At 42.7% G+C, this 12,732-nt stretch overlaps 1 protein-coding gene across 7 annotated transcripts in view; it reads left to right on the top strand.

Moving 5' to 3' along the window:
* Window positions 1–12,732, top strand: part of PATJ (PATJ crumbs cell polarity complex component) — a 148,893-nt gene that overhangs the window by 118,818 nt on the left and 17,343 nt on the right. For all 7 annotated transcript variants that reach the window (XM_080603110.1, XM_080603114.1, XM_080603113.1 and 4 more), the window contains 2 exons: window positions 9,049–9,132; window positions 11,095–11,288. In XM_080603110.1, coding sequence (XP_080459236.1) covers window positions 9,049–9,132; window positions 11,095–11,288 — 278 coding nt within the window. The remainder of the gene's footprint in view (window positions 1–9,048; window positions 9,133–11,094; window positions 11,289–12,732) is intronic.

Raw genomic sequence — 12,732 nt, 5'->3', positions numbered from 1 at the left:
AGCGTCTTTCATTTCACCTTCTCCTGCACCCCAGGGAGAACACAACACATGGCCTCTCCTTTAAAGCAATTAAACTGCGGAGCAGAGCTGGCTGGGGTACAGGGCTTTCAATTTGTGAGAAGATTTTTTTTTTTTGGTTGTAGTCCAATCAAACTTGTAAAAGTAACTCTCAGAGTGGGAATTAAAAAATAAAAAAAAAACACAGTGTTTTCAGAAACATCCCAAAATGAGGTTTTGGGGCTCTAACTCCGCTCCCCAGGACACCATCCTGCCCTCCCGCCCCCCTGCTTGCTGAACGACCCTATAAAAGCTTGTCAGCCCCGCCACTGCTAATGGCAGCCATAAACCTGACAGGAGTGTCATTGTCACTCGGCAGCTGCCAGCGCTCCCAGGGCGCCTGCACCGCTCCAGCCATGGGACACCCGCTCGGGCCCCATGAATGCAGCAGGCCTGCCGGAGCGTCAGGGGGGCTCCGGGAGCTGGGCAGGGCTGTCCCCGTGCCTGAGCGTCCAGCTCCGAGCCCGAGCATGCCGGGACTCTTGGCTGGATGTGGAGTTGAGCTTTCAGGCGTCGGCAGTCGTGGCAGCCAGCCAGCCTCTGTGGCCGGCTGCCCTGGGACGGAGGGGGCAGCCCTGGGGCACAGCACCAGCGGCACCGCACCGTCCGGGTGCTCACCATGGAGCTAGGAGCCCTTCCTTAGCTATCCCGCTTTTGTTTCAGGGCGCTCCGCACACGTTGTTTCCAGGCAAATGGTTTGGTTTCAAGTAATGGGCTTTTTCCTCTGAAACTCTTTTTCCAGAAAGTTTTTATGAGGTTTTCATTTTAAATCATCTGAGAGCGGGGCATCAAGGAATTGTTTGAAAAAGTTGTCTGTGCGCTCCTGCAGATGGCGTGTGGGTTTAATTCATCCTAACCCCGTCATCACCACACAGTGGGCAAATACTGTGATGCTTGGACGTGCCGGAGGGCATTTGAGATTTCGGGGTTGGTGGAGGCTGGTGCGTGGATACTCCCTCTGGGTTGAGTTACAAAACCTCGGGAGGGGAGGAGAGCGCAGGGACTCAGGTGGGGCCTGAAACCACAGCTAAGTGCTGAAGAGGCACCTACAATATAAAAGGAAAAAAAAAAAAACACATTGTAGGAGCAGTAACCTGGGGGCTCTTTGGAGCTAGAGTGGCTAGGAAGGCAGTCGAGTGTGAGATGTGAACATCAGAGAAAGAACGAAAAGAAGCATCCTGTATCCTGTGTCTTTTGTATTGAAAATGACAACAAACCTCTTGTGTAGAATTTTTGTGCTGGGCTGTCTACTTTGAATGGGATATATAAAAATGTTTTACTTTTGCTTTCAGCTGGCTTTAATAAAAAGCATTTCTAAGGCAATTAACAAACCTTAAGGTACTCCATCTGTAAATTAAAGTGATCCACAAAGCCAGGGAACTGGAAAACTCAAGCAGTGCTCCAAAAAGTAACAGAATATGCCTGCGCTCAGCTCTAACGCTGGTTGGTGCAAGAGCTGGTCGCACAGGAGCGAGAGGAAAATCTTTCCTAATCACCCCTGCTAGCCCAGAAGGCTTTCTGGCTTACAGCAGGGCAGGGGGGCTTCGTGGTGGTTGGGATGCAGTTTGACAGCAGCATATTTAGATTTATTCTGTCAGTCCAGGTGAGTCAGACCTTGCATAAACCCCATCTGTTATGGAGGGGCAAGGGAATAATCAAGAAAACTGTGACTTGAAATTGCAGCTGTTAGGACCCGCTGTTTGCCCCTGGAGCTGTGAGGGCTAATTACCCTGCGAGGATCTCGGCGCTGCCAAAGCCAGGCTGGCGCTAACACCGAAGCCAAGTGAGCTATCTGTGCTTTGTGCCGTGCTGCACGTTCAGCAGGGGGGGCACACCTGAACGTGAGGGCCGGTGCGGCTCCTGCCTTCCTAAACAAACAGGTTCTCCCTCGGCGGAGCTTTCTCCCACCTCAGTTATATTTAGATTCAGGCAACAAATAACTCCATCAGTTACAGACAGCTGAGGTCTGAGCAACTTTTTATACGGTCATCAAGTACAGCTAAGACTGCAACTGTTTTAGTGGAATATGCTTACCTTGTAACTACAAATGAAAAGCAAGCTATTGGCCTCAGGAGGGTTTTAGCAGTATATTGGCTATAGATACTGATGCTGTTAAATCTATTGCACAATGAATGGAACAATAGAAGAAAAAATGGCAATAGAAGTCCAAAGTTTTTAATCATGACTTGGGTATTGTAGGGGAAAAGCTTGTGGTTGGGAGGGAAAAACATTCAATCACTTGTTAAGCATCACTGACATTTATAAAAGAGAAGGCAACTTAATGACAGTGGTAAACGTAGTTAGCTCAAAATTGTGAGGAATTGCTTTGACTCCTGGTTGCATAATGTAAAAATGAAGCTGGTGGATTCATCATAATTCCAAAAGGACATTAGCTCGCAACAGCATGAAAAAGCAAACCGCTTTGTACATGAGTTATCGCAAATGGGAATTTAAGCAGTAAGTTTTGCAAATCGTATATTTGATAGATCTTTGGCAAAGGTTTAGCTGACTGTATGGCTAGCGACGTCTTGCTTGAAGAAACTGGTGTCTTCCAGGAGTGTAAATCAACCATAAAATTTAAGCTAACAGTACACAAAAGCAGTAGGACATATCAAAATGGACTTCACGGGTATCTTGCTTGCTGGTAGTTGAAACCACTGGCTTTTGGCTTCGTATCTCAAATGCATTCAGGATCTTGTGCATTCTTTATATCTCGTGTTACGCACTGTGCACTGTAAATTTTCATATTTTTTTTTATTTAATAAAATAATGAGAGTGAGAGAGTTAACATTTTAATATGTAGCTCTGTGTTTTATTATTCCCTCTAAAATGAGCATGTATACTTTTTGAAAAACTTTGGTTTGCTTTGGCATGTGATTCATAGAAACATAGCTCTTTCTATCATTCTAACTTAAGTCATATATTTTTACACTAAACATCTTATTACCTTAGTTTTATTATTTCAGAATCAAAGGAGAGCTTGCAAATGTCTATGACTGCAGACCGAAGGAATGTTAATGAATAGTGCCATTGAATTTTCAGGTTTGAGCTTTTCTGATCTTAGAGAATATAACTGTAAGCAAAAATATTATGCAAGCCGAATAAAATTTAAATAAATAAGGACCAGATGTAACTATAGGGGCCTATAAAATGTAATACAAATATTATCCACTTCCTTAAAATAAATCTGTATTTTAGTATGAAAAATTATATTCATATTGATGTTGTGGATTAATCTTTTTTATGAAAGTTGGCAAGTGAACACCATCTCTTGCAAAGGCTTGTTCTTAAATGGGAAACAGACCTTTTGTTTTGACCTTGAGTAGAGAAGTTTTTCAGTATCATGCAATGGTAAAGCATTTTTACATTAACACAGTAATACATTTTTACATTATATAGCCTGTTTTATTACAGTAGTGTTTGGCTTGGGATTTTGGGTGCCTGTTAATGGTTTGTGAACGCTAGCAATTGCAAAATATTTGAGTGTTAGAAGGAGGTACATGCTGCATGATGCATTAGGTAAACTTCTGTTAGAAGTCAAGTGATTTGCTTTGAGTTGGCCTTCGGTTTTTGTTGCTGAACTGTTATCTTTTAGGTTCCATTTAGAACTGCAAATGGAAGATCATAACAGAACCGTTGTAATTTCCTCTGCCTACAAGGAACCAGCAGCTGGATTTATTTTAACTACTGAAAGATTCTTATATGGGACTAATGCTTCAGCGAAACACACTGTGCAACTAGTTGATTTCTACTTTATCTGTGAACCAGCCTGTAAAAACGAAATGACAATTTTACTACTCCGGACAAAGTATTGTAAAAGTTAAAAAGGAAATAACTAATGATATTTTACTTGCCCTGGGAAAGAGATAAGTCTGTAATCCTGCAGTCAGCAAAAAGCCTTGTAGCTTTATTATCTATACTAAACGTTAATTTAGTGTAACGTTTGTGGCTATGTAGGAAATTTGTTGGAAACGTGTAATATTATCTTAGGAAAACACAACTTGTCAACTAACTCCAAAAACATATTTTCCTGAATGTTTTTTTTATATGCAGCTTACTTTTTTTTTGCTTCCTCAGGAAAGTACTGTAATTCTTGCGGAAGGCCTCGTTTCTTACACCACATACATAACTATGGTAGCGGTAAGATTGCATCCACCTAACTACAGACCAAATTGTGATATAGCCACTTAAAATTCATATAATTCCAACAGTTTTCTGTCTCCTTTCTATCACTGCTCGACCATATAGGTTCCTAAAAATCTGTTCTCTCTGTGTTCTGACCTGGACGTTCAGCATTACCTGTCCGTACTGCTCAGAAGTGTCTGTTCAGGGAGACAGGTAGCTCTTCCCCATGTAATGCTCTCCTCATCTGTCTGGCGGTGTCTATGGGGCTAGAGAGAGCCTTGTAGCTGTAGGGGACAGAGCTATGGATCTGGCTTCTACTCCCAGGGCTGTTCTGGTTTTTGTCTGATATTTACAGCTTTAAAACTCACATCTTGGAAAACGCACTTGGGGATTTTGAAACAACTTATTTCCAATGGAGTACTCAGTGTTGGTTTGTGCTGGTGGCTATTGCAGTCCTCCCTGTGCAGTGGTTCACCTCACTCCTGTGAAGTGCCTTTGATCCTGTCAAAATAATGGCTGGGTGTTGTAGGCTGAAGTAGCACAGCAAAGACGAACACAAATTTAATATTAGTTCAGTTAAAGGAATAGTTTGATGTGAATGATCTGTAGTAGCTATTCACTGCTATGGCAAGAAGCCTCTTTACCAGAATTCAGGCTTTTTTCCTTTCAGATGTAGTTAATACCAGGTGTGTGGGGATTTCTCTGTTCCAGTTATTCTGAAATCTCCCCTCTGGCATGCTCCTCCACCTTTTATCAGATGATACAACTTCATCAAAATATCCACGGTGTTTAATGTTGAGCCTTCTTGCTGTCTTGTGTCCATTTAATCCCTCTGCTTCCAGCATTTGCAAATAACATAGTAGTCTAGGGTTTGATTTTCAGTGGAAAAGGGCACCTGCACGGAAAACTGCTGCTTGTCCTTCTGAATAACAGCTGCGCAGAAGAAAATAAACTGGCTCAGATGCTATAAACTTGCAGCAAAAGTGTGAGCAGTCCCAGCCTAAAGCCAGACAGCTTGTGAGCCTTTCTCAACACTGTTTATAGTCCTGCAGGCTTTTAAGGTTTGCTTGGTCAGTGATTTTCCTGAATAGGAAGCTGACATCGCCACCTTTCTCCCAAAGGTTCAAGTAAGACAGTGCTATGTGGTCATTGCCTGAGGTCTCTGCGTTAGCAGTTCTTGACATTTAAGATAGAGGGATTAAGCTGTCACTCTTACTGAATGTAATTCTTAATGGGAGCATTTCTGTTTGTGCTCTCTGCTGATGGGTGAGTTGATATGCTTCCCCTGCCGGGTCTCTGAAGTTGTTATAAATCAAGCAGAAAAAATATTCACAGTTGGGGTGGAGTTGAGATCCAGTTTCCCGAGAGTTCAGGGCTATTCCCCTCCCTTAAAAGAAAACACAATGTAGATCACACTTAGCCTGTTTTACAAGCTGTATTTCCCGTACATAGATTTAGCTAAGCAGTGGCAGACAGCTTCCTTTCTACTTTGACTGAAGTTTTCTTCCTTTCTACTTTGACTGAAGATGTTCACACCCGTGAGCATGGACTTTGTTTAGCATAGAATTGTGCTGGTTTTCAGCCCTAGCTTGTATTCTGCATCCTGCCTTCATGTACAGGAGATGTTAAACTTTGTATTAATTCCTGATTAATGGTGCCAGACTGATGGAGTAGTCAAAATATACAAAGATGAAAGCTTTAAGTTTTTTAATGTATCTGTATACCTTATGAAGTGTGTGCTTTCAGCAACAAGATATCTTTCTTTAAATAGCTGTGTTCTTGATATGGTGAGTGTTTTTATTTTCCCCTTCTGTGCTGATAGTTTTTGTGGACTGACATTATCTGTACAAAACTAACAGTGAGAGGAGGCTGTGAGGGATGGGAATGAAAATCTGTCCACAGCCACCATTAATTCACAGCCTGTAGTTGGACATTGACACCACTTTCCCTCCCTCTCTGTTTTATTGATTGACTGGTTTTTTTTTGAACTATTAAGGACGTGACTTCTCAAGATGCTGAGCACAAAACTGAATTTGAAGCTAGTGAGTAGGAGCTGCAGATGTCCAGTAACCAAAACCCATCCTTTAAATAGATGTTCTGTATTGGTTTAGTCGTGATAGATCCCAGGTTGTTTTCTAATGCGCTGAGATGAGTGTTACAGCTTAAATCTGTTATTACAGATCGGGGCTTAGTTGTTAGATGGCTGGAATAATACATTAAATCTCTTTACTGCATGTTCAAGCTCCTTTTAAAATATAGGTATCAATAAAAATATTTAATAATGTCAGTAATTTCTAGTGATTTGTCATGGATGATTGAAACTAATAGGGCCTTACCCAGATCCCACTAGGTTCAATGGAAAAAGATTACTTCTGGGTTAAATGTATATTGAGCTAATGCCAGAAATAACAGAGGTGAGATGTCTTTTGTCACAGTTTATAGGCTAAGGAAGGTAAGACTTATGCTATGGACTATTTAAAAATCTTGAGAGTACATTGCAGGCACATTTCTTCATTCTGTTTTTAATTGATTTGATAAGCCTCTTTCAACTATGCTGCTTTAAAAAAAAAAAAGCTCAGAAAACAGTGTTTTGGCAGGTCAGATGGATGTTTCCTTCTTCAGAGAAGGCTCAGACTGAATAGGAATGTACGTTTTCATGCCCTATGTATTTTTAGTTCTAGGTCTGGCTTCTAACACCTGCAGGAACTACAGAGTAGTACTGAATCGTTACCTTTGCAAATCGATGATGCAGGTTATTCAACTGATAACACTTGGTAATTCCTGAATCTAAGCCTTAATTATATGTGGTTTTACATTCAATAATGCAGTACTGGAAGAAGCTGGTAGCTTTTATCAATGTCACGTGCAATTTTTCTTCTGAACCTCTTATTCATCCACTGCCCTCGTGTGCCCTACTTGGATGTTGCTGTTTTAGCAAACTGGTCAATATTGTGTGTTGTCCTGTTGGCGATTTCTAAATGTCTTCCATTACAAAAGTGTTTAGAAAAGTAAAAGTGAAGTCTGCTATTGAAGTTCTAAAACCAAAGACTCAGCTTTTTCTCAAACTTACCCATGATCAGCCTTAGGTGAAAAAATATACATAAAAATATACATCACTGTCACCGTATTGGCTTCCACCCAGACAAAAGTCTCTTGTGTTGACTAGAGTTACACGATCATTTTTAAAACAGAGGTAACAAAAGAAAAAAAAAAAAGGAAGATCTCAGATGTGTAGCAGAGAAGTTCAGCAGTGCTGAGACGGACGTGAATGTGTTACTTGGTCCCACTGGTAATTGCTGCTCCAGTTATTTCAAGCAAACCCTGTGGTTGCCAATGGTATATTTTTTTAAATCAAAATGTTCTTTTGATTTTCTTAATTACCATGGTACACAGCTCGTAGTATTTTGCCTTCATTTATGTAGATTGAAATCTCTCTTTCCCCATCTGGGACGCTTGTATCAGCTGTAATCCATTTGTGATTAAAATCCTTCAGGCTTTTTTCAGTGACTGGTGTACATGTATCAAAGATGAAGCTTATGACAGTGGTGCTGTGCTGCAGCGGCAGCAGAGCGGCTGTAGATAGAAGTCCACATCATTAAATAAGGTGTAGTGGGAATGAAAGAGAATAATGCTCTCAGTGTTGTCTTGATCAGAGCATTAGCTTTAGGGCATCCGCGTTCTCTTTCTGTTCAACATACACCATGTGCGCCGGGGAAGTATCACAAGGCAACGTGGGGGGAGTTAACTTGGTGATGAGAGATGTAGTATCTCACAGTGTTTGCAAAGCATGAGCGTGCTTTGTTCTGCCACAGCAGCTATTTCCTGCTCCTGCTCCAGGAAGGCCGCGCACAGCGGGCTCGCACCCTGCTCACCTCGCAGGCCTCTGTTGCGCACACCGCGGAAAGACGCGTGTCTGACTGCTGCGTCAAACTGACGAAGGGACTTCGCACCGCAGCCTTTCTGTTGGTTGCATTTGTCTGAGAGTGGGTTATCCGATAACCCGCCTAGCTAAACTAATCACGGAGTATTTATCCAGAGTAGTTTTAAAGTTCTTCTTGACATCAGGGATGCCTTTGGAGAGGGCAGCAGCCTGTGCATGGTGCAGCGGCCCATCTTTTTGCAAGTGCTGGTGGTTGTCAGAACCACAGCTGAAGTGCTGTAACAGGATGTTCACCTATTTGTTTCAGGGAACAAAAAAAAAAAAAAAAGAACAATGCAAAAGGAAAGCACCAGCAAGAGAACAGTATGTTCTTTGTAATGCTTTTTCTTCGGGGACATCTATTGCTGGCAATAAGATTAAATCACTGAAACCTTCCCTGAAGCTACATCTGCCACTGACTACATTTTCCAACCTCAGTAATAAACTAACATTTGCCATTGTTCGTTTCTTCTGGATTTCATTTCTTACAGATTTAACCAGCACTATTTACCACAAGGCATTCAGCGCTTGCTTAAAGCTGAGTTCTATGCCAAGTCCCTAAAAATATTCATAGCTCCAAAGAATCTGGTTTTAAATAATATCATAAAAAGTAGATGATATTAATACCCCGGTTCACACTGAGTTCACGTATTGCTGATGCCAATGTATAAAAATGATAGAAGCCCAAGAAGCTCTAGACAAGCCTACCCTGAAGTGGGGAACAAAATCCTTTTCACCCTCTTATTAGCTCTCTGTATTTTGATTGTGGCAGTCATTTTCTTATTGGAAACTCTTAGAAGTGTCTATGTATCTACATTAGTGCGTTTTCTCCTCACGCACTGTGCCCTCGGCACAGAGCCATCGATGGGCTGTGGCCTGGGCCCGGCACTGCCGGCGCATGGACAAGGTGTTGATGGGGGAACTGACGGAGCCCTCTCTTCCCTCAGGATGCCATCGTGATCCACGAAGTTTATGAAGAAGGGGCAGCAGCCAGAGATGGCAGGCTTTGGGCCGGCGATCAAATCCTTGAGGTAAACGCGTCTCGTCATTGCATGCGCTTGCTCGTGTCTTTCTGGTGTAGATTTGTGTTCGGTTCAGCACAGGTTTCCTTCAGGGAAAACAGAGATCCTTTGCAGGATCTGTACTTGAAGCTGCTTTTCTGCCACTAAGACCATCCCGACAAATTCACATTTCCTTATATATTCATATAAACTGAAGGGACAAATTGAGAATGTATTAAATTTAATTGAGCACGGCAGTTCTCGAATTACATAGTTCAGCTGTCATGTCCAATAGCTCGGCGTTATTCATCTGTTTAATCTTGCATTCGGAGGCCTTTCGTTCGCTGCGGCCGGAGCTGTGACATCTGCTCTGCCCGTGTGCGAGGCTCGGGGCAGGCCCAAGTGCCAGGCAGGAAGGCGATGGCGGCCACAGGGCCTCAGGGCCGCCGCCATCCGCGGCCAGGAGCGCTGCCGGCTCCCTCAGGCCAGGCCTCCTCACGCACGGGCGCTGCTTTTTGCGAATAAACGTGGTGTTCCTGCAGCAAGGATGGAAGTCGAGGTGGGAAGGGGTTAAGAAAGAAGTGCTGGTCCGCAAATGAAACTTGCGTCAGGCAGCGGGTGCGCAGCTGTTTACAGTGCCTCGCTGTCAGATCAGGACAAATTCCCAGCATGGCCATTAAGGCGTTAGTGTGTAGGGTTAGAAAAATAGTGAGGGGCACTTGGGGAGCTGTCTTTACAGCTCTTGCACAGAAAATGTTTTTTTTAGCGTTAAGGCTGACTGTTATTTTCATTTTATAAATAACTGTGTATTAACAGAGTACGATAATTAGCCAGGGGATAAAAATGGGGAAGGTTAATTAATTCTTCGCTGGCCAAACAGGAAAGTGCTAATGTTTGTGTGCCATAATATTGTTATTATTTCAGCTTTTAAAAGCTGTACTAATGAAGCAGAAGGATGACTCTGAATGAGTTTCAGATTAGTGTGATAAAGCACACATAGATGCCATGTCAAGGAAACAATACTGAGGCACTGTATAAATAAATGTCTACAGAGTTAGTGTAAAAAAAAATACAATTACTGTAGATTAGGCTTAATTATCTTAATGCAAAATCAAGTATGATTATAACTTTGCATATTTAGAAATACAAAGAAATATTTCCATTGCCTTAAAACTTATTATGTTATATAAGTAGATTACCATTGTATTGTTATTCAGCTACAGTCCTTGCTGCTTCCTAACCAGACTTGGAAAACATTTATGCATTGATATTTGAAGAAAAGAGATTTTTGCCCGATAGAGTACGGGCAAACACCTTACAGGGCATCTCTGTATCAGGCTTGGCAAAGTTAGGAGATCAGATTTCAAGTTTTGATAGTTTTTTCAGGTACTTAAGCATTCAGTCAGAACTTCTTGTTCGATTTGATAATACTGAAACATTTCCAGGTTCCTGTAAGAGAAATGTAATCGAATGCTACAGGAGTGGTCTTGTGTGCCATCTATTGGAATAAAGCAAAATAACCATTTAACATGTCCTGCCTTGGCTTCACCATGGCCGTTTGCTAATGTTTCTGATTCTTTGTGTCGTTGGCTGGACAGTGTTACCTAGCCAGGGGAGGAGGAATTCGAGCACTGGTACCTGTAAGGAAGAGCAGTAGAGGTACAGGAAGTTTGAAGGGAGCACATCGAGTGTTGTCTAGTTGTAAGCATGTAAGCACTGTTCAAGGTTCCAGCATTTAAAAAGAAGGACAGAATGCCCACAAAACTTATAAGCCACAATGTTTTGATTGTTTGGATCTGATCTAGATGGTGGCAGAACGCACACAATCTCATTCAGCAGGAAAGCAGACGCTCAGCCCTCTGCAAATCAGAGCACTAAATTAGAGTGCCAAGAGGTGTCAATTTGACAAATTTGTCCTGTCACACAAGGGTAGGATGTGATGAAAGGATCATTCACATATGTCATTTGGAAAGAAAACACTGATTATTTCAGGTGAACGGGATCGATTTGCGGAACGCCAACCACGAAGAAGCTATCACTGCGCTGAGACAGACGCCTCAGAAGGTGCAATTGGTTGTTTATAGAGATGAAGCTCATTACAAAGATGAAGAAAACTTAGAGATTTTCCATGTAGATATTCAAAAGAAAACAGGCCGGGGACTAGGGCTCAGCATAGCTGGAAAACGGTAAGAGCTTCTCTTTGATCAGACTGCGCTACAAATGAGGAATACTTTGCTTTTCACCATGTGAACAGCTGTAGCCATTAAATGGAGTATGAAATAAAGGAAAAAGTCCATGAGCAACAAGATTTTGTATCTGATTATCTTCAAGGATGTCTCATGGGGTTGTGATCCTTACTTCTCTTAACAGAACAACAGCAGAGCTGTGTAATAAAGCCTGCTCTTTCCCTGGGAAAACTCCCAGTCTGCGGCACTGTGTCCCACTCTGTGCGTGCCCAGGTGAGCACATGCAGAACTGGGGAAAGCTCTGGTGGCTTAAACAAAGCTGTGGCTGAGTTTGGGAGCCCTAACCGTGCCTTTTCTGATTTCAACATGGGGAAAAAAAAGCTTTCCTATTTCAAAATACGAGGATGTGCCTTTGAAAGTGGATTCATTTGTTAGATCTACAGCCTGCTCGGTTTCAAAATGACCAGTTATGGTGGAAGGTAAGAGGCTGGTAAAGATTTAGACCCAAATCATGTAAGATATCTGAGTGACCAGACAACACTACAGACAGTGGTTCTGTGAGTAAGGAGCAGAATCCGAGATACTGTGGTAGGTAACAGCTGCTTAATAAAATCTGACTTCTTGCTGATATATTTCTAAACCAGTGCTATTAGATCATTCAAACTAGAGCACTGATAGATTTAATCTTTCATTGCTAGTAGAGATTTACAGCACGACACAGGCGAGCACTCATTCAGCTCTGGTGGGTACGAATCGTATGGTTGCTCTTCTGCATTGCCAAAAAAAATTTATTTTCCCAATTACAAATCATCATGTCATTATCCTGACTGCGTATGGTCAGTGAAGTTTCCACAGCAGGTTTTTTTTTTTCTCTTTTACAAGAGTGGCGATGTTTAACCCAGGTGTTGTGAGCAGATTGCAGGTTGGGTAATTAATATAGCTTATGTAAATTACCCTACAGATGGTAATACAGACTCCAGCCCTCCCTCGATTGCTTCTGTGCAAAACTTCCTGTACTGTTGCTAACTGCTTGCCTTGTGGGGGTTCCCACCTTGGAGGCAACCTCTGTTCTGAAGTTGATCCAATGATGGCCAGCGATCAGCCAGTGAAACCTTGTGTCCTGCAGGGTGAAGGATCCCAAGCCCGTGCATCTCAGCCTGAACCAGCTCCACAGCGAGCCCTGGTAGCTGGGACCAGGCACGTAAGGGTCCTGCAGCGTGGGAAGGGAGCCTCCTGCCGAGGCTGCAGCTTGGGAATCTGCTCACATGCCCCTCGTCTGCCCAACTGCTGCTTTCCGGCTCTCGCAAGCCTCGCTGCAGGCAGACAGCCACAAAGCTGGATTTTCTGCTGCATAGCTCAGTGCAAACTTAAAAGTCTTCTCTGCAAACTTCTCTCCATTTGGGGCCTCCAGGGTTTTAGAGAAGAAACCAAGCTGAACCTTTAG

Source organism: Anser brachyrhynchus, assembly GCF_964034855.1.
Source record: "Anser brachyrhynchus genome assembly, chromosome: 8".
NCBI classification, from domain to species: Eukaryota; Metazoa; Chordata; class Aves; order Anseriformes; family Anatidae; genus Anser; species Anser brachyrhynchus.
This window is presented reverse-complemented; position numbering and strand designations above follow the sequence as displayed.